This window comes from Schistocerca americana, chromosome 2 (genome assembly GCF_021461395.2).
Source record: "Schistocerca americana isolate TAMUIC-IGC-003095 chromosome 2, iqSchAmer2.1, whole genome shotgun sequence".
Lineage (NCBI taxonomy): Eukaryota > Metazoa > Arthropoda > Insecta > Orthoptera > Acrididae > Schistocerca > Schistocerca americana.
Window position 1 is genome coordinate 438,587,236 of NC_060120.1, and position 22,616 is coordinate 438,609,851.

Genomic DNA, 22,616 nt, shown 5'->3' on the forward strand with positions numbered 1-22,616 from the left:
TGAAAGATAGTTAAAATTACTTTTTGAACCATACACTGATCAACCAAAATACTATGACCAGTACCCATCACGATGCTGAACGTAGCTTCGTTGTGTATCGGGCACGTGTGGTGGTTAGTGAAGTATATAGGTGGAGGAGAGATGAATGTGGATTTATTCTAGCGGACGGTATGGCCCGCAAATGGCGAAATCCACGATACAAGCGATTTTAACAAGCGTTAGATTATTCTGACTTGACGCCCTAGGAACGACCATATCGAAAACGGCGAACCTGATCTGCTGTTTGTGTGTTACCTGTCGTGAGCATCTATGGAAGGTGGCAGGAGGACGGTGAAACCACGGCCAGTCGACAGTGAGTTGAACTGCCGCGTCTATTTAAAAACATAGACGTCGGAGTCTTGCCTGACCTATAAAGTAGGATGTGCGAAGATGTGTGGCGTACGTGACGACTGAGTGCAATGTTTGTGTAGGCATTCGCGTTTTGGAGCACACGTTCAGCTCAAATAGTTGAACAAGGGGTTCAGAAACAGACTTATTCCAATATTAACCCAACAAAATGGTCAGTTACAACTGCAGTGGACATGGGATCACCAAGATTGCATCGTGGACCTTGGCCGCGTGTTACATGGCCGCATGTTACACCACGCCATGTCCGCGTACGTTGTCATTCAGGTAAACGGCTGCTCTAAACATGCAAAGCGCCGAGGAGGCATGCCGCTGGGGTGGTATTTGCGTTGGAGAATACTTAGGCTTCAGTCGGACCTGTAGTAGTAATCAAAGCCTGTGGACTACGAGAACATAACTGCGGACAACGTGCATCCTGTCATACTTGGTTGTTTCCCCGACTGCAATGGCATGTTCCTACAGGAACTATCAGTGTCACAAGGCCAGAATCGTGTTAAGGTGGTTTGAGTAAAATGGTAGTGAACTCAAGTTGATGCCTTGGTCACCAACAAATTCGCCTGACCTGAACCCGATGGAACACGTCTGGGACGATATCTGGCCTCAGCTCCACTCTCACAAAACCACCGGCCCGTAATTTACGGGAACTGCGTCACCTGACCGTAGGCATATGGAAGCACGTGGTCGTCTCCCTAGCCTGGTTCACTGTACCTTCACTGCTCGCAGTGGAGGTTGCTGGTGGCGCGTGCTGGACGATTCACGACACAAGCAAGCTATGGGCGTATGAAGGCGCCCATCGCTTCCATCTTTGTTGTGAAACGATCTTGGATCTCATGTGATGGCCGCGGCCAATTTCTTTTCCACATTCTAGTGACCTAATGAATAATAAACTCAAAACGGGAGCTGATAAGGAAAGAATTTTGTCTTCTGACACCATTACAAGACAGTGGCGAGAAACATTACAGCGTTATTCTGTCTCAAAACTAAAGCGTAGCCCGAATTTCAAGTTTTTACCAGTGTTGAAAGTACCACAGATGTCTAATTATATTTACCGCACTACGAATCCACTGGTGATTTTCCTCGAACGCTTTCAGTGGTAATGCATTCTTCTGGATCACAGTTATAAACGAGGATGCGCCGCCCACCAGTGGGTTCTGAAGAGATGTGGTGGGGCACTTTTTGTCCGAGACAAAAGTAGGTAGCGTTTAGAAGCGACTGCCGCCTTACCGGGCAATTCTCACAAGACTGTAGCGAAACGTTTTTAGTAATATAAGTGCAAAAAATGAATATACAAGTATGATTACCTGCTGCAAATCGTGTTGGTCCACTTTTGGAACGCAGTAGAGCAAGAATTCTCCGTGAAATAGATTTAACAAGTCATTAGTAGATTTCCAGAGGAATCATGTATCCCTCAACTGTGTTAATACAGCCCGCGTAAAATACATAGAAACCAGCTAACAGGAGATTGTTTGTGGTCTAGCGGTTCTAGGCGCTCAGTCCGGAGCCGCGCGACTGCTACGGCCGCAGGTTCGAATCCTGCCTCGGGCATGGATGTGTGTGATATCCTTAGGTTAGTTAGGTTTAAGTAGTTCTAAGTTCTAGGGGACTGATGACCACAGATGTTAAGTCCCATAGTGCTCAGAGCCATTTGAACCATTTGTTAAGTCCGATAGTGCTTAGAGCCGTTTGGACCATAAACAAGTGGCTCATTTCTGGTTTTTTAGTCTTTTAACGGTTATTGCATCCCTTCACAGTTCAGTTACACTACTAGGGTTAGTTTTCTTTATTTCTTTATCATGTTTACGCATTCATTATTTCAGTTTCTTATTTTTCAGTATTTATGTATTGAGGCATATTCGCTATCTTCAGGATATCTCATTACAGTTCGACCACTGTATGTACAACATGACTCAGCTTATTTTTCAATAAAAGCTTTTCTAATTACTACAATGTGAAAACTTTTACTTTATGTCGTAATATTATGTTAGCATTGTATTTTATGCGTCTTTTTTAATACAGTTGACAGATACATGACAGTTCTGTGACCACTGTTTGTATGTCGTGCATTTCAGTTTACCATCTCGATGTATTTGATCTCTCTTCTTATACTTTTTGTAATACATATGAACGGTTAATTTATTTCAAATAATGACAACTGATGTTGCATGTCAGATTTTTTGTTCATTTTAAACCTGATTCAGTTGATTTATACAGGAGCCTGAAGATGTTGGCAATGAGGCACCGAAACGGGTAATCCAATAAAATAATGAACAAAATTACCGATGTCGGTAATCATTTTCTTCAAGTCTTTGACCAGCCGCAGACCAATTCCATCTAGAGAAGAGGGAAAAGCCGTTGCCACGTGTACCCCCTGGCGTCGCCCACAGGTCTGACACGGAGGTGGTGAGGCGCTCGCTGCAGCAGCAGCTGGAGGAGTCCGGCGGCGGCGAGGGCGACGGCGCGCAGCGGCGCCAGCTGGACGCGCTGCCCTCAGCGCAGACGTTCCTCGAGTTGCTGGCCGGCCTCGTGCTCGGCTGCATCGCCTTCACGCAGCTCCGCTCCGTCGCCTTCTTCACCTTCTGCATGCGAGCCTCCAAAAATCTCCACAGCCGCATGTTCAACAGCGTCCTGAGGGCCACTATGAGCTTTTTCGACACGAATCCGTCGGGGAGGATTTTGAACAGATTCTCCAAAGACGTCGGCTCCACAGACGATCTACTTCCGCAGTTTATGATGAATATGATACAGGTACGTATGGAAACGATACAAAGGAAATCTTGGCACTAGCTTCGAAACTATACGCGAGAAAACTTACTGCGAGTGATCGCTGAATTATGACCAAGCGACAGCTACTAGTATCGTGTGTGAACCACGTGGTGTTCGTGATGACTTGTGCAGAAACACGTAACAAGCAGTGAGGGGATTAATGATCTAGTTCTCTGTGACTATACGACATTGGATACTTTTTGGAGGGCGGTAGTTCCTACAGAAGTGGCTCTTCGATATTATTCGTCGGATCACCTCAGTGTCAAGTGTGGGCACCAGCGTAACTGATTCTTACACTACTTTACAAACCAGGCTGATACTCACCGTCCTACTTTCTGTGCACTCATATTTCATGTATTTACGGTCTATACAAGTTTCTTGCTGACTTTCATTTCAGAATTCCGATGTCCAAGTACATACATTGAACAGGCAGTACATAAATTATTCAAAACTGTAGATTCAAATGGAGAGTAGATTCAAATGTTCAGTATTTAACGGGGGATGAAAATCTAATAGTCATGGGGGACTGGAATGCAGTTGTTGGGGATGGAGTAGAAGAAAAGGTTACAGGAGAATATGGGCTGGCGACAAGGAATGAGAGAGGAGTAAGACTAACTGAGTTCTCTAACAAGTTTCAGCTAGTAATAGCGAATGCCCTGGAGGTATACTTGGAAAAGGCCTGGTGAAACGTGAAGATTTCAGTTAGATTACATCATGGTCAGACAGAGAGTCCGAAATCAGATACCGATTTGTGAACGGTACCCAGGAGCAGATACAGACTCAGATCACAATATACACTACTGGCCATTAAAATTTCTACACCAAGAAGAAATGCAGATGATAAACGGGTACTCATCGGACAAATATATTTTACTAGCAGTGACATGTCATTACATTTTCACGCAATTTGGGTTCATAGATCCTAAGAAATCAGTACCCAGAACAACCACCTCCGGCCGTAATAACGGCCTTCATACGCCTGGGCATTGACTCAAACAGGGCTTGGATGGCCTTGTACAGGTACAGCTGCCCATGCAGCTTCAACACGATACCACAGTTCATCAAGAGTAGTGACTGGCGTATTGTGACGAGCCAGTTGCTCGGCCACCATTGACGAGACGTTTTCAGTTGGTGAGAGATCTGGAGAATGTGCTGGCCAGGGCAGCAGTCGAACATTTTCTGTATCCAGAGAGGCCCGTACAGGACCTGCAACACGCGGTCGGTCATTATCCTGCTGAAATGTAGGGTTTCGTTGGGGTCGAATGAAGGGTAGAGCCACGGGTCGTAACACGTCTGAAATGTAACGTCCACTGTTGAAAGCGCCGTCAATGCGAACAAGAGGTGACCGAGACGTGTAACCAATGGCACCCCATACCATCACGCCGGGTGATAAGCCAGTATGGTGGCGACGAGTACACGCTTCCAATGTGCGTTCACCGTGATGTCGCCAAACACGGATGCGACCATCATGATGCTGTAAACAGAACCTGGATTCATCCGAAAAAATGACGTTTTGCAATTCGTGCACCCAGGTTCGTCGTTGAGTACACCATCGCAGGCGCTCCTGTCTGTTCAAAAATGAATGAAATGACTCTGAGCACTATGGGACTTAACTTCTGTGGTCATCAGTCCCCTTGAACTTAGAACTACTTAAACCTAACTAACCTAACGACATCACACACATCCATGCCCGAGGCAGGATTCGAACCTACGACCGTAGCGGTCGCGAGGGTCCAGACTGTAGCGCCTAGAACCGCTCGGCCGCTCCGGCCGGCGCTCCTGTCTGTGATGCAGCGTCAAGGGTAACCGCAGCCATGGTCTCCCAGCTGATAGTCCATTCTGCTGCAAACGTCGTCGAACAACATTGTATACCTGCACTACTGATGTCGCTGTTTGTTAGCCGTCGATTCTGATGAGAACAACCCTTTCAGTGAACTGTTCACAGTAACTCACTCTCTGCTCACCTACCTACCCATAACGAATTCTACACCCATTATACCATTTTCTGCTACTGTTTATATTATCCTATACTCGTCTTACCAGAACTCCTTGTCTCCTTTCCATTTTACTTCGCTGTCCTCCACTATATCTAGACTGAGCATTAGCACTTCCCTTTTAAGATTTTGTAGCTTAACTAATAGGTCGCAACTTGTGATATTCCATCCCCCCCCCCCCCCCAACTCATAGAACGTTATCGTTTCGTTGGTCATTTTATCTTTTTTTCATGGTCACCTCCCCCTTGGCAATGCTCTCCCGGTGATCCAAATGGGGGCTAGTCTAGAATCTTTTGCCGATGGAGATATCGTCATGACACTTTTTTGACTTAAGGCCACATGTCCTGCGGATACACATTATGCGTATTTAATGCAATGGTTTCCATTGCATCCTGCATCCTCATGTCGTTGATAATTGCTGTTTCTTCTGCCAGTTAGCGGCAGTTTTCCAACCCAAGGGTAAGTGAGTGACCTGAACCTCTATACACTCCTCGCCCTCTTCGACAATGCCGTTGGCAGAACGACGGTGACTTCTCATGCCGAAAGTTATCGGCGGCCGTTGTTGACGTTTTTTATTCGAAATTTAAGCAGTGGCGAGGTTCTTACCCGGGACCGAGTACGTTTTGATTAATAATCAAAGACGTTACCCTTTTCTGTGGTGGAACTGTCTCCTTATTCGGCTAAGTGTAATCTCAAAAAAAGAAACGAAAATCAAATCCACTGCTACCTGGAACCGCCACTTTTCACTTTTACCATACCATAAAAAAGCTACCCCTCTTCAGTCGTTGTTCCTAGCCATCCCGAAAAGTTCTCCCAAGGTTCTACGGGTCTGTAATTTTTGTTATATGATGTAATTACTAAATGTGCAAGTGAAAGCAGAATGTTACAAAACTGTGAGTCAAAGGGTAAACTAAAATAACTTGTGCTACTTCATCTAAAAGAACCTTTCTTCAAGAAATGGTGCAACTGGAATTTTCTTGTCGACTGCCATGGCGTTTTCTGTCTCCAGCAATACCGTCTAAAATACACTCCTGGAAATTGAAATAAGAACACCGTGAATTCATTGTCCCAGGAAGGGGAAACTTTATTGACACATTCCTGGGGTCAGATACATCACATGATCCCACTGACAGAACCACAGGCACATAGACACAGGCAACAGAGCATGCACAATGTCGGCACTAGTACAGTGTATATCCACCTTTCGCAGCAATGCAGGCTGCTATTCTCCCATGGAGACGATCGTAGAGATGCTGGATGTAGTCCTGTGGAACGGCTTGCCATGCCATTTCCACCTGGCGCCTCAGTTGGACCAGCGTTCGTGCTGGACGTGCAGACCGCGTGAGACGACGCTTCATCCAGTCCCAAACATGCTCAATGGGGGACAGATCCGGAGATCTTGCTGGCCAGGGTAGTTGACTTACACCTTCTAGAGCACGTTGGGTGGCACGGGATACATGCGGACGCGCATTGTCCTGTTGGAACAGCAAGTTCCCTTGCCGGTCTAGGAATGGTAGAACGATGGGTTCGATGACGGTTTGGATGTACCGTGCACTATTCAGTGTCCCCTCGACGATCACCAGTGGTGTACGGCCAGTGTAGGAGATCGCTCCCCACACCATGATGCCGGGTGTTGGCCCTGTGTGCCTCGGTCGTATGCAGTCCTGATTGTGGCGCTCACCTGCACGGCGCCAAACACGCATACGACCATCATTGGCACCAAGGCAGAAGCGACTCTCATCGCTGAAGACGACACGTCTCCATTCGTCCCTCCATTCACGCCTGTCGCGACACCACTGGAGGCGGGCTGCACGATGTTGGGGCGTGAGCGGAAGACGGCCTAACGGTGTGCGGGACCGTAGCCCAGCTTCATGGAGACGGTTGCGAATGGTCCTCGCCGATACCCCAGGAGCAACAGTGTCCCTAATTTGCTGGGAAGTGGCGGTGCGGTCCCCTACGGCACTGCGTAGGATCCTACGGTCTTGGCGTGCATCCGTGCGTCGCTGCGGTCCGGTCCCAGGTCGACGGGCACGTGCACCTTCCGCCGACCACTGGTGACAACATCGATGTACTGTGGAGACCTCACGCCCCACGTGTTGAGCAATTCGGCGGTTCGTCCACCCGGCCTCCCGCATGCCCACTATACGCCCTCGCTCAAAGTCCGTCAACTGCACATACGGTTCACGTCCACGCTGTCGCGGCATGCTACCAGTGTTAAAGACTGCGATGGAGCTCCGTATGCCACGGCAAACTGGCTGACACTGACGGCGGCGGTGCACAAATGCTGCGCAGCTAGCGCCATTCGACGGCCAACACCGCGGTTCCTGGTGTGTCCGCTGTGCCGTGCGTGTGATCATTGCTTGTACAGCCCTCTCGCAGTGTCCGGAGCAAGTATGGTGGGTCTGACACACCGGTGTCAATGTGTTCTTTTTTCCATTTCCAGGAGTGTATGTGTATCAGTCTCATGCTGCACTACTAATGCCTCAATGAATGCAGATTCCCATGAATCAGCCAGTCTCTCTCTTTCTCACTGCTTACAATTCAGATCATTCTGTCTTCGATGTGATACTGCACGGAACGTCATACTGAGTCTAGTACATCCTAACTAGAGGGGCGTTTACGAAAACACAGCATAAATAATTTGCCAAGAGCGTACGATACCTCAGTGAGCATTCAAGAGCGTTGCGAGTGTTTTGCAGGTACCACCAGTAATCAAGCTCCACTTTCTCCACTTCGCCGTAGATGTAGTCGATGATAATTCCCTCGAACCAAATAAGCGCATGATGGTTTACGAGAGGAAAGTAATAATTATCCGCACATAAGAAAGTCCGGTGTTCAATCACGTCAGGTGGTACGTAGAGGTAACAGACTAAACCGTTCTGCATCAGTCGCCGAAAGCTGGACGACGACACGCACGTGAAGCGATGTTCATTGATGTTCAGGAGGCGACGCTCAGAGTAAATTGGGGGGTCCGTTAATCCGATAGTGTGAAAGCAGTGTCTCGCCTCATATCTTTTGTTGGTGACTTGATACCACGTCGCGGGTACCATAATTGGTGGAACGTGGTGGCGTATCATTTTCCAGACTCATGGCCAATTAACAGTTGGATACTTTGTTTCTACCACGTTACGCAGAGCTGCTCGCAGAAGGGTGCTGAAGTGCTGTACAAATCTTTTGCCTTCAGCAGGCTGGTCCATAGAGGTCCGAAGTCACAAAGCTGTATCCAGAACGAATGTCGACACATGAGAGAGCTGTGTCGGGACATGCTCCACCGACACCAGAAGGACGTGAAAGACTGGCATCAGTACCTTCAATAGACGATCCGTGAGGGAGGCGTCTTGACTGGTCTACATTTTTCGCACATTGCTCATATAAAGGACAGCTATCCGTGCCTGGATGTTAACCAGTCCCACCCCTCCGTCATGTAGAGGGAGGGTGAGTGTGTCATAACGTACGTTAAATACGTGTCGTTTCGATAGGAAATAACTGAAGGCCACCTGAAGTCTGTGACCAATCACCTTCGGTAGGTGGAGAACGTGTACTTTGTGACTGAGTTTTCAAGCCACATAAAGGTTCACTTATTCCACAAGCTCAGTTGGTTAAAGTCCTGGAGCAGGTTCTGGCGCACCATCACGCGTACAGTCTGTAGTAATCATCGATAGTTTGCCACGACCGTTTGGAGCACATCTTTTGTAAACGTGACTTCCAAATATCTCAGTTCAGTAACTGTCCAGAGGAAGGCGAAGGCACCTAGCCAAAGACAGAGCCCGATATCCAGCCCCACCGGCTTATTGATATTCGCAAGACTGCCCGCAGCCTGTCCATGACGCTCGATCCAGTTTAGTATGCCATGGACTTCATCGATGGAACGAACTAGCAGTAGCAACTCGTCAGCATACGCCCTATAACGGAATGTGTTGTCCCACAGTGAGATGTGAGATAGCTTGTGGTTGAAATCACTGAGGAGTGGGTCGAAAGCGATGTTGCATAAAGCTAGGTAGACACCTCTTAATGAGTACTGGGCACACCCTCTGTCATTGGCCAGGACCTGAGAGCTGGTTGCTGTTAAAAGGCAGTGCAGTATGACGATGAGCCAACGGGAAAATCCCATATGGTCCATCATTTGTAGGAGGAAGTTGTGATGCAAAACTAGACATGATTGTCGCAATGGGAATTCCGCGATCGTTCAATAAATAAAATATGGCGTTTCAGTCTTCGATCGCTATTCTTTATTTTCAATTACCGGTTTCGGGCTAGCTGTCCATCTTCAGATCATATATTGTAGTTACAGAGTAACTTGTCCGTACAGAACACTCGGTTCGCTGTCATAACAAACTTTAGTTATGACAGCGAACCGAGTGTTCTGTACGGACAAGTTACTCTGTAACTACAATATATGATCTGAAGATGGACCTTGTGACGTATATATGCCATCCACTTGTCTCGCCGAATGAATGGTAAGATGCGAATGTCCAGAGCTGTCACTGTGTATCTTTTCCCATGTGTCGCACAAGTAAAGATCGTGAATCGCTATACCCAGTTCCAGACAAGTAGTGTAGTGCGGGATTTGGTCTTTGGGATGAAGTACGCAATTAACATCGTCGGTGAAGACTCTGTGTTTGTACCGCCCTAAGAAAAGGGGACGATGTCAGTGGAGTGGAACCTGCTCGATCACAACGGTTGGTGGTGCACAATGGTGTGCAAATATTAATGCATTGGGTATCGAGTGCTGTGGCTTCTTATCCTCATGCACATGGAGATAAGTGATGTCAATGATTTCGATACCATCACGCACTATAATCTCCACGCCGGTGTCTGGGGGACCTCTAAGCGTCGTGTACATAGCGTAGCCATAAAAGTTCGAGAGTTCATTCATTCGCATTTCTTGCAGGAATGTAAAGTCGACTCTTGTGGCTCGTACTGTTTCTCTCAAGAGTTTAATCTCGGCAGGAGAACTAACCAAGATGATATTCAAGCGGTAAGCCTGGCAGTGTTGTTGTTAGGCAGGGCTATTCGTGGTGATGGTGGAGAGAAGCAGACGTCGTGAGTGATATCGCACCCCACCGACAGTGGCCCTCCCAGTTTTATTCAGACCTCAGAGGACCCCAGATCTGGGTCCTGCTCGGTATCGACGTCTTCTGTCCACGATTTTGGTACAGTGTGTTCATCTTCCTTAAGATCGTGGTAGGTGATAGGAATGGAGCGAGCCATTTCGAAGCCTGCACTGGAAACTTTCTGCTCATCTCATTTCAGAGGACTTGCAGACAACCTCCGCCCGCACCACCATCCATTCTGCAAGGGTAAAGTCAATGGCAATGGTGTCAGCTCCATGGTTCTTGTCCTACAGGGTCAGTTCTTACCCCTGCAAGTGAGAGCTGCCGTGTTTCGACACAGTCCTGCAGCAGCCCTTTTGGCATTTTGGTGATAACTGTTTTCGTGTGTGGCCTTCCGTGTCAGATGGTGGCATTGACTCACACTTCACCAACACGAGGATTTCTGTTGGTACGACATGTGTATCGATTCCATCCTGCTGTCGGCGGCGCCTGCAGTGTTCAGTGGTGTCGATGGTTTGGACGAAATTCTGCCGCTGGCCAGGCAGACCGATCGGCCCGGCGTCGGTCCACAGAGGGTGGTTGCGGCACTGCAACGTCTGCCTGTTGCGTCTGGACAAACGGAGACGTCGTGAGAGCCGCGATGTAAGTTACTGGAAACATTGTAGGCGTCGGTGCAGGTGCCATGCTCTGCTGTAGAAGTCGTGTGAACCGACTTTGGAGGCACTGGGAACGTAGTCCTACAGCTGTGGTCCTACAGCCTCCTGTTGGGAGGTGTGATGGTATGTGTTGGTGGAGTTCAGTGCACACCTGGCGTACTCCGTTGAAGTCTGGATGTGTCTTAAACTGGGTCCACTTTTCTACCACGCGTTGTTGTACTCTACCGTAGGGGCGGAGCGCCGCCAACACTTCTACCGCCGTGGTTTCGAAGGGTAGTTCGAATATGCTTATAGTCCACACTCCCAGTCCGGCATGATCAGCCCCAACGTTGCCAACGTTTCCGTTTGGGACACAAGCACAGTCTAACCGTGTTCTAACCTATCGCACCAGGCTTTAGTGTGCGATTTTCTTTGCCTAGAAGGCGTCCACGGGCGGATTACGAGAGATCTCTGGTGAGCTCACTCTCTCTCAGACAGTCCTCCGCCCGCATCTCGTGGTCGTGCGGTAGCGTTCTCGCTTCCCACGCCCGGGTTCCCGGGTTCGATTCCCGGCGGGGTCAGGGATTTTCTCTGCCTCGTGATGGCTGGGTGTTGTGTGCTGTCCTTAGGTTAGTTAGGTTCAAGTAGTTCTAAGTTCTAGGGGACTGATGACCATAGATGTTAAGTCCCATAGTGCTCAGAGCCATTTGACAGTCCTCCCGGGAGGTAGGTGGTGCTTAGCTGGAAAGTTCGTGTGGTGTGCAGAGCACCTGGCGGTGTGGGGTTGTCGGCTATGCTTAGGACGGCGGGCGTGTGGGCCGCGTTCCGCCGTAGTTAGTGGTACCGCGGGAAGAGGGGCCTTTTCCACCGCGGCCTACGGACTGGCGCTGCAGACCACCGTCTGTGCCAGAGTTCTACTCTGCGTGCTACCACAGAACCACAAGCTGCATGTTTACTTCTCTCCTTTAACACCCAGTGAGAAGCTTGAAGCTGTTGCTGCATTTAGCAGTCCAGCAGCGCTGTTGTACCTGCAGTTACGACATGTTATACCAGCCGAGTGTCTTGCAAGGTGCGCTAAATCGGGTAATGTTCGTTAATTGTGCAGGCCTCTGGGAGAAGCCGATTCCCGCTTATTATCATCTTCCTATTTAAATCATTTGATTTGTTTGACAAGGTTCAGCCTAACGTAGTAAAACTTCCTTCGTATTACACGCTTGTTATTTATTGCGTTGGTCCATTGTTGAGAGAAGTGGGTAAGGGCATAAAAACTGGCATTCACGCATCTCGTGGTCGTGCGGTAGCGTTCTCGCTTCCCACGTCCGGTTTCCCGGGTTCGATTCCCGGCGGGGTCAGGAATTTTCTCTGCCTCGTGATGGCTGGGTGTTTTGTGCTGTCCTTAGGTTAGTTAGGTTTAAGTAGTTCTAAGTTCTAGGGGACTGATGACCATAGATGTTAAGTCCCATAGTGCTCAGAGCCATTTGAACCATTTTGAACTGGCATTCAGTAAATTTTGCCGTTGTAGACAGTGTACAGTTTGGTGTAATTTTTAATGCTCCATCGGTGTTCTTACAGCCAGTCTTATAGAGATGACTCAGCCTGGTTTCCCTTGGTATTAATGGAATTGTCTGTCTAAGAGCGGTAGCGTGGGCCATGCAACAAAAAAATTTCCGCTTCTTGTAAATGAAGAAAAATTATAATAATTTATTATACGCCTCTGTTATGTCACCTGGTACCAGGACTTTTTTTTTACTTGTCCTTTCTTATATTGTAAAACACAATGTTAGTTGCGCTAAACCCTAAATCTAATTTCCTGAGTGTGAGATTCAGCTACTTGATGCCACGCTATGCTGCGCTCGTTAATTTTATTGTGTTTGTAATTACAGTCTTATGTATGTTTTAGAACTAGTTAATTTGGGTTACTGCTCCGCTTTCTTGTGGAGTGTTATGGGTTCTACCGCCCTGTGCAGACCACTTGCAGTACCAAAACATTGCTCCGAATATTTTGTAAAGTTTCTTATTACAGTGGTTGTATACACAAAAGCTTCACCGTCAGATTTCTTATTACAGTTGTTCTATACGTAAAAGTTTCGTCTTCAGATTTCTTATTACAGTTGTATACGTCTTTACCTAAAACTTTTTTTTTTATGGGACTTAACTGCTAAGGCCATCAGTCCCTAAGCTTACACACTACTTAACCTAAATTATCCTAAGGACAAACACATATACCCGTGCCCGAGGAAGGACTCGAACCTCCGCCGGGACCAGCCGCACAGTCTATGACTGCAGCGCCTCAGACCGCTCGGCTAATCCTGCGCGGTTAAAACATTCTTTAAATCGATTTAAATACCGTTGGATGTGTCCAGATAAGGTTTAGTCCGGTGCTACTGTGAGTTTGTGTACATTATTTGACGCACTGCTAAAAATTTTTAAGAGCTGTATGATACTACTTAAATCCTACACCGTTAAGAGTATGTAAATTTAATATTTTATTCTCAAATGTTCATTGATGTACAGAATATTTGGTAAATTTCGTCATACCTGAATCTTTGCTTTGCAATGCTCTTCATTTTGAAATTGGTAACTATACATTTGGTTTTGGGGGCCATCCTTTTAAGTTTGCTGACTTTTGAGGAATTTGGTAATTTTAATAAATTCTAATTCAAATGTGCATTAACAAATGATGTTCAATTCCCATTTGCCCAGGTCTTCGTTCTCCTTCTTTGGAGAGGCGAATTGAGGCGTCTCATAGACTTTGTTTCATCTCTCGAAGAACCTTGCGGCTTGTAGCGTCGTTAATAAGTTGCACGTAGGCCGTGTTACTTACAGGTACGATCGAAAAGTGGATACCAACGATGTTGGCAGCCGGGATCTTGGCACCTTCCTTGAAAAACCTGTCTATATTGAGTGCTTTTGGTCTAACAAGTTCGTTTCTGAAAGCTAATTTCAATGTTGATCTTCTGTAATGATTCGCCATAATCTTGTTGCGCTGCGGCGTCACGTTAGTGTCGGCCTAAGGAAGTAAACAGGGCGAGCGTGCTGGCACTGCAGCCGGCAACACGTCCGCACTGCACGGCTGCTAATGCCGTGCTGTCCTCTCCTACCCCGCCAACCCCCCACCCACCTACCCCTAGAACACGGTGAGTCTTTCGTTTAGAACGTCAATTCCTTTAGTGTATTGTCGTTGAAGAGGCGTGACTTTCAACTACAGTCTCTGTCGGTTAGGCTCGTTTTACGAGAGCTGCATTGAGTGTGTGTTACCGTGCTGCAAGTGGTACACAATTTTTTGTACAACAGTTGGAAGGTCCCCGTTGACACAACAACAAATAGAGTAACTTCATTCATGGTGTGCTTTTGATCTCGTCTAAATATGATAGCTTCTTTTTGGCCTTCTGCCAAGACCCAACGTCGATCCATCTTACTGTACGATTCCGTAAATCTGAGTGCCACATAGCGTACACAACACTTCACTGTCGTGACATACGTAAGCTTACCACCTGATACACTGTCTACAGAGATCCAAAGCGATCAGTATGTACTTTAAGAGGAGTGACTAGGATCATTCTATGATGTTCACTGCCTTTGGGAGGAAGGGAAACGTCCCTGGGCAGATGCCTCTAATTACCACTTACTAAGATTTCAAAAAGAATATTCAGTTATGAAGATTTGTAATTTATGTAGACTTGTATCACCTATACGCTCAGGAATAGGACGCATGCCAGCGGTAAACAAGCCATAGATTACTTTCTGTTACAAATTTTTCATTGGTACATTACATTGTTCTTTTTTTTTAACTACTAGATGAGCATAATAATTTGTGTGAATTTGAGAAAAACACGTCTTCAGAAAAATGTTTAGCAAGTAAATAATATTATTATAGGTAATACGAAAACGATTCTGTTTTCACTAAGAGCCTGGTTGATACTCGAGTGACGCAATGCTAAGTGTTCTTGCCGCTGCAGGTATACATGGCGCTCTGCGGCATCCTGGCAATGGTCCTCGTGGTGAACTACTTGCTAATTGTTCCGATGGTCATTATCGGAGCACTGTTTGGCGTTGTGGCGAAGCGTTTCATGACAACTGGGAGAAACATCAAAAGACTCGAAGGCATCCGTAAGTACTGAGCGACACCTGCCTTCCAGTTTCCCCTGCACAATGAAAACACTACCCACATGGTTATCAGAGTGTTCCGCAACACAAAAGCTTTGAGAAGTGGTAACTATACAATACCCCTCAGATATTGTTATTATTGTTATCTTATTGCACTCTTGTGCTACACACCAACTGTGCAATACTTGTTGTGTTATTCTAAGGAAAGATATTACATGACTATTACTTAAGTTTAATTTGGTGACAAGGTCAAAGAGGAGCTTCCATTGCATGATCTTCATGAAATTACATATGGTCCGTCATATTTTCTCTGATAAAAATGAAGATTATTGCCACATCTTGGTATTAACACTTTTTTATCTTCGATTCACTTATCACAGATTTCCCAAAGAATATTTTAACAAATCTCTGAAGCATTTTTGTATGCACTGTGACGTAAGGCTCAAACGAAGAGAAATTTCGCAATAACTCACTGTTCTAAGAGCATAAAAAGGAGAGACTGTTCTGAAGTGAACAACTGAACTGACCGAATACGCAAATTTCATCATTTATATAAATTGCAATTCCTTCTACAAATATATGGAATTTTATGATCGTCAAATTAACTATAATGTCTTTTCAGCTTTTAAAAATGACGACAGGTTTGAAAAAAATATAATTTATGTGAATGAAAAACTTTTAAAAATATAATAAAAGTTAAAGATATTGATATAGTATGAAAACAAATTAAATGCATTTCTAAAATATGGCACGTCATCAGGTTCAAATAAATTACGTTTGTAAGTTAGTCATAGTAAGTGCCATCTGTTATGAATGATATTACATCAATTCCACCATGCAGAAATAAAAACAAAGTTGTATTTTTTACTTCACCGTGAAATTTATAGGAAAACTAATTTCCATGCATAACACAGAAAAATGTAAAATAATCGACTTTGAACGACACAGAATTCTGGCAGTGTAATAATCTTTGTGGAATTATGAAAAACCGTGAATGAGATACTTTAAATTCGAAAATTTGCGTACACTTTGCTGAGAAATGTAATATTGCAAGATTCTGTAATCTCATGAAGTTACCGTAAATCTTGGTTTTTTTGTATGACGCTTTTCTATTTGCCTCGTATCCTCAGCTCTGCTGAACTCATTATTTGCTAGTGCAAACGACTAAGCCTAGATGATGAAAACTGGAGATTCCTCTGTCTTTAGAAGAGGGACGTTACTGGAGTGGTGATATTTGGAATCTCAAGAGCATTTGGGATCCCTATCAGGTCGGATTGAGGGAGGACATAGAAGCAATTCAGAGGCGGGCTGCTAGATTTGTTAATGGTAGGTTTGATCATAAAAAAAAAAAAAAAAAAGATTCAAATGGCTGTGAGCACTATGGGACTTAACTTCTGAGGTCATCAGTCCCATAGAACTTAGAACTACTTAAACCTAACTAACCCAAGGACATCACACACATCCATGCCCGAGGCAAGATTCGAATCTTCGACCGTAGCGGTCGTACGGTTCCAGACTGTAGCGCCTAGAACGGCTCGGCCACCCAGGCCGGCGTTTGATCATCACGCTAGTGTTACGGAAATGCTTCAGTAACTCGAGTGGGAGTCTCTGGAGGAAAGGAGGCGTTCTTTTCATGAATTGCTACTGAGGAAATTTAGAGAACCAGCATTTGAGGCTGACTGCAGTACAATTTCACTGTCGCCAACTTACATTTCGCGGAAAGACCACAAAGATAAGATAAGAGAGATCAGGGCTCGTACAGAGGCATATAGGCAATCATTTTTCCCTCGTTCTGTTTGGGGGTGGAACAGGGAGAGAAGTTGCTAGTTGTGGTACGAGGTACCCTCCGCCACGCACCGTATGGTGGATTGCGGAGTATGTATGTAGACGTAACAATAGTAGCGAAGCACAGTGACAGTTTACTCGATCCTTTACACGACTAAAAGCAGCAGTAAAGTAATACTAAAAGCAAATGAGAGAAATCGCCTGTTAGGAGAAGCTAAGAAATAATGCTGAAATTCTTACCACACAAGTGCTGTCAGTATTCAGTCAGGATGTTGAACTACTTGTTCAGCAGTTTGAATACAAGCAAGCTGCAGAAACTGAACGTCACCTGGCCTTTGATTTATCGTAGCTAAGGTGTCACGCTATGTTGTAAAATAATTGTCGCCAAATAAAACTGGCGTTTCCATCTCGCAAAAGGTGGCGACTGCAACCATCGCCGATGTTCATTATATCCAATGATAGTTATTTACAATATTACGCGGCATCATACCCAGAAAACTTTTGTATTAACCTACGCAATTACATCGCCGGCCGCGGTGGTCTAGCGGTTCTCGGCGCGCAGTCCGGAACCGCGCGACTCCTACGGTCGCAGGTTCGAATCCTGCCTCGGGCATGGATGTGTGTGATGTCCTTAGGTTAGTTAGGTTTAAGTAGTTCTAAGTTCTAGGGGACTGATGACCACAGTAGTTAAGTCCCATAATGCTCAGAGCCATTTTTGAACTACGCAATTACATCTTACTTTTTTGTCTAATGAGGGGTCACATTAATGAACAACAACTGATTACAGTATATTAAGCTTTGGAGCTCACACTTCTTTAAGTAAAAATTACGTTATCGTGTGTTGGTGTTCATAGGACAATCTTGAAGATTGTGAACTACTTGATTTTTTTACATAAAGTGCTGATCGTATAAGAGTTGGTCATTGGTATGAAGGCCGTCTTCCACGAAGAAACTACACATCGGTAGGTCTTTTCAGAAATTATTTGTAGAACATGTGTGTGAAATTCACAGTGTTTCTCATGGCATGTTCGCCATCCGGTATGAACGTCGTATAACACATGTGGCTGCTTCTTGCTAAGAGGAAATAGTGCAGAATTCTTTCTTTTAAATCACTGATGGTACTAACTGTTGCTGTGCACAATGAGTGCTTCACAGTTGCTACAGAAAGTTGTTTGTATTACTTTTTTAACCACAAATCATAACTGTACGCTTCTCATTTGAGGGTCCAGTGCTTTGTAAAATACTTGTACGGAGACATTTCCATCATTTTGATAGTTGTCTGTAGGTTATTCTAGTTTTCTGGAGAAGCTAAATAAAAACTTTTGTTTCTTCTCGCTCCTCTTTCTATTAATTTACATGCTCTACATAAAGTCACACGAGTAAAAAAATTACAACAATTTTGTTTTCAATTTCCTTAAGTAAACTACTAAGTATTGCCATTTTGTCTGTCATGCCGTATATCAGGACATTTAACACGACTTTGAATTTTTCAGGTAGAAGTCCCATGTTCTCCCATCTTTCGGACACACTCAACGGCCTGGCCACAATAAGATCTTCAGGAGTTCAGGATATTGTACGGAAAGAATTCGATGAACACCAGGTACGTCGCTTGTTTCCTCATTACACAGAAGTTATTGGTAACAGAAAGCGGCTGAATCAACAGAAACAACAACAAGGGAAGCGAGTCATACACTAATCTAATGTTTCAGCCCGAAGGTCTCGACTGTCCCACTTACCAAACTGCTGTGTTTGCAACTGAATGCTTTGAGAAGCATTTACTTCTAGCAGATCGAGAGAACAGATCTAAGTTACAAACGTAGCTGTAGGAGTACGAAACTAAAACAACTACTTCATGCCTTATAATAACCAGAAAAATTTCAGAAATTGAAGACTATCTAGAGCTGCAAGAAGTAGATATACAAGTGATTCAACTAAACTCGTCACTTTCATATTTCCGTCTCCATTTAAGACACAGTAATACTGTTACAAGAGACTGATCACTGAGCGACATATAGTCTCTTAATATAGGTAAACAATTACAAAGAGATATCGATATTAAATCTGCTTTTTCGAATGCAACTCACTTGGTTAACTATAATATTGTGCAAGGGAACTGTCCAATTCGACTTGTCCAAACTGTCACCAAAGTTTTTATATAGGAAGAATACACCGAAAAAATACGACGTCAAAATTGTAGCTGCTAAGACAGACTTAATATCAAAAAAGACAAAAGGGATAAATAACATTCTATCAGAATTTCTAAAATTAACAAAACTACTATCCACACTGGTGTGTAGAATGTATGAATCAGGTGTTATACCATCTGACTTCCGGACACACATCACCCAACCAATCCAGAAGACTGCAAGAGCTGACAAGTGCGAGAATTATCGCACAGTCAGGTTAACAGCTCATAGATCCAAGTTACTTGCCAGAATAATACACAGAAGAATGGAAAATAAAATTGAGGATGTGCTAGATGATGATCAGTTTGGCTTTAGGAAAGGTAAAGGCAACAGAGAGGCAATTTTGACGTTGCAATTCATAGTGGAAGCAAGAGTAAAGAAAAATCGACACACGTTCATAGGACTTGTTCACCTGGAAAAAGCGTTCGACAATGTCAAACCGTGTAAGATGTTGAAAATCCTGGGGAAATAGGGATAAGCTATAGAGAAAGACGGGTAATATACAATACATACAAGAGCCATGAGGGAACATTAAGAGTGGAAGACCAGGAACGAAGGGCTCGGATTAAAAGGAGTCTAAGGAAAAGATGCAGTCTATCGCCCCTACTGTTGAATCTATACATCGACGAAGCAGTGATGGAAAAGATCAAAAGTGGAATCAAAATTTATGTTGAAAGGGTATCAATCATAAGATTAGGTGATGACTTTGCTATCCTCAGTGAAATTGAAGAAAAAATCACAGGATCTGCTAAATGAGTAAAGAACAATGACTGAGAGTAAATTGAAGAAAGACGAAAGCAATGAGAAGTAGCAAAAATGAGAACAGCAAGAAACTTAACTTCAGGATTGGTGATCACGAAATAGATGAAGTTAAGGAAATCTGCTACCTAGGCAGCAAAAAAGCTGATGACGGACGGACCAAGGAGGACGTTGAAAAGGGACTAGCGCTGGCAAAAAGGGAATTTCTCTCCTGCATAGACCTTCATTTGAGGAAGAAATTGTTGAGAACGTACGTTTGAGCAAAGGTTTGTATGGCAGTGAAACATGGGCTGTGGAAAACCGAAACAGAAGAGAATCGAAGCATTTGAGATATGGTGTTACAAAAGAACGTTGAAAATTAGGTGATCTGGTAAGGTATTCAGTGAGGAGACTCCCCGTAGAACCTTCGGGGAAAGAAATATACGGAAAACACTGACAAGAGGATAGATTAGAATGATAGAATACTGTGAACACATCACAGAATAATTTCCATGTAGTAGGTGAAATTGTAGAGGGTAAAAACTGTAGAGGAAGATAGGGACTGGAATACATCCAGCAGATAATTGAGGAAGTACGTTGTAAGTGTTACTCTGGAATGAAGAGGTTGGTACAGGAGAGTAATCCTGTCAGAAGACTAAAGACTCGAAAAAGAAAAAAAAGTAAGATAAATAAATAAGACACATTGCAAGTATTTTAAAAAGATGTTGAAATCTGCCAAATTATTATTACCTTGCCAAGCGGCTGGAAATTACACCTGACAAAAGTCTTGAGATACCTCCTAATATTATATCGGAACTCCCTTATCCCGGCGTAATGGTGCATCTCGGCGGAGAATGGACCCAACAAGTCCTTGGAAGTCCCCTGCAGAAATACTAAGGCGTGCTGACTCTGTAGACATCCATAATTGCGAAAGTGTTGCCGGTGCAGGATTGTGTGCACGAAATGGCCTCTGCATTATGTTCCATAAATGCTCGATGCGATTTACATCGGACGATTTGGGTGGCGAAGTCATTCGCTCGAATTGTCCAAAATGTTCTTCAAATCGATCGCGATCAATTGTGGCCCGGTGACATGGCGCATTGCCATCCATAAAAATTCCATCGCTGTTGAACATGAAGTCCAAGTAGCCGAACATAGCCATTTCCAGTTACTAATCGGTTCACTTGGACCGGAGGATCCAGTCCAATCCACGTAAACACAGTTCACACCATCACGGCGCCACCACCAGCCGCCACAGCGCCTTGTCGACAACTCGGGTCGACGGTTTCATTGCGTCTACGCCGCACTCGAACCCTACCATCACCTCTTACCAGCTGAAATCGGGACTCGTTTGACCAGGCCACTGTTTTTCAGTCGTCTAGGGCCCAATCGATATGGTCTCGAGTCCAGGAGAGACGCTACAGGCGATGTCATGCTGTTAGCAAAGGCACTCGCGGCTGTCGTCTGCTGCAGTAGCCCATTAACGCCAAATTTCACCGCACTGTCGAAACGGATACGTTAGTCGTACACCCCACATTGATTTATGTAATTATTTCACACAGTGTTGATTGTCTCTTAGCAGTGACAACTGTACATAAACACGGCTACTCTCGGTCGTTAAGTGAAGACAATGGGCCACAGCTTTGTCCGTGGTTAGAGATAATGCCTGATATATTTTGTTCTCGGCGCACTCTTTACGCTGTGAATCACTGAATACTGTATTCCCTAACGATTTCCGAAACGGAATGTCCCATGCGTCTAGCTCAATCTACTATGCCGCATTCAGAGTCTGCTAATTCCCGTCGTACTCCGATAATCACGTCGGACACTTTTCGCATGAATGATCTAAGTAAAGTGACATCTCTGGCAATGCGTTGCCCTTTTATACCTTGTACACACGATATTGCTCCCATACCCCTGCCGTATCTGTAGGAGGCAGCACATATGCAACACTTTGAGCACATACCCTTGGTTGAAAACACATCGGTAATAATAATAATGGCGTGTGAGGCACAACGTGATTATAATTTGTAAAGCGAATTTCAGTTTCCGTTCATAGTTTCTCTGACACTATAGTTCACAATTTATGCGCTCCAATCTGCAACTCATTAAACATCTATAATAATTAGCAATTCCCCTTGCAGTATCGCAAAGTGTTAAAAATGGAGACTTAATTAATTTTCTGTATGATTTCGTGGCATATGCTTGCAAACAACACCTGCCTTTTCACAGTAATGTGGAATACAATTAATGCTTGCAACCTTGCAGAGATAAGATGTGAAGAACAAAGTATGCAGTCGATATCGTCTGCTTCTCCTAAAGACCTACATATGTGTTATTTATTAGTTAATTTCTTGGGCATTCATTCCAGTGATGTCGACATTTCGCTAGTAATTGTGTAAACATTAGAGCGAACAGTAAATAACTTGGACGATTCCGTGAATTGCGATTCGATCGATGACTGTTGTGCCAATTAAAGTGCAGAACCCAAATAAAACGTGTACAGTAATAGCTTTCAGAGAGAAAGGAAAGGCTATAATTTTTTAGTTAAAGAAAGGAAGGAAAAAAACGCTTATACATAAGCACTGTGCAAAGGCGGTTTCGTTTCGTAAAATCTGTACATGAATTGTGCAAAAGGGAGAAAGGTTTACACAAAGTATGAAATATGCACAAAAGTGTAGAAGAAGAACTATCTGCACGACTTAGAACTGTTCCTGAGAGTCAGTCAACCGTTATCAAAGAAGATCTACGAGACTAGGGGCTCTGAATTGCAAGTGAGATGAACATTGCTGATTTCCAGGCTTTTTCAAACGATTTAAATAGATTCAGCTAATTAAACAGAAAAGAAAGTCGCCAAATTAAGTAGTTTACCTCAACTATGCGTATGGAGGAGATTTGTTACTGACATGAAGCAAAATTTTCTGGTACCCCCCTAAAATACTGTGTATG

The 22,616-nt window shown here is 44.6% G+C and overlaps 1 protein-coding gene across 2 annotated transcripts in view; it reads left to right on the forward strand.

Moving 5' to 3' along the window:
• LOC124594746 (ATP-binding cassette sub-family C member 4-like) overlaps positions 1–22,616 on the forward strand; it is a 193,379-nt gene that overhangs the window by 112,908 nt on the left and 57,855 nt on the right. For both annotated transcript variants that reach the window (XM_047133125.1, XM_047133124.1), the window contains exons 16-18: positions 2,790–3,150; positions 14,811–14,961; positions 18,237–18,343. In XM_047133125.1, the coding sequence (XP_046989081.1) occupies positions 2,790–3,150; positions 14,811–14,961; positions 18,237–18,343 (619 nt within the window). The remainder of the gene's footprint in view (positions 1–2,789; positions 3,151–14,810; positions 14,962–18,236; positions 18,344–22,616) is intronic.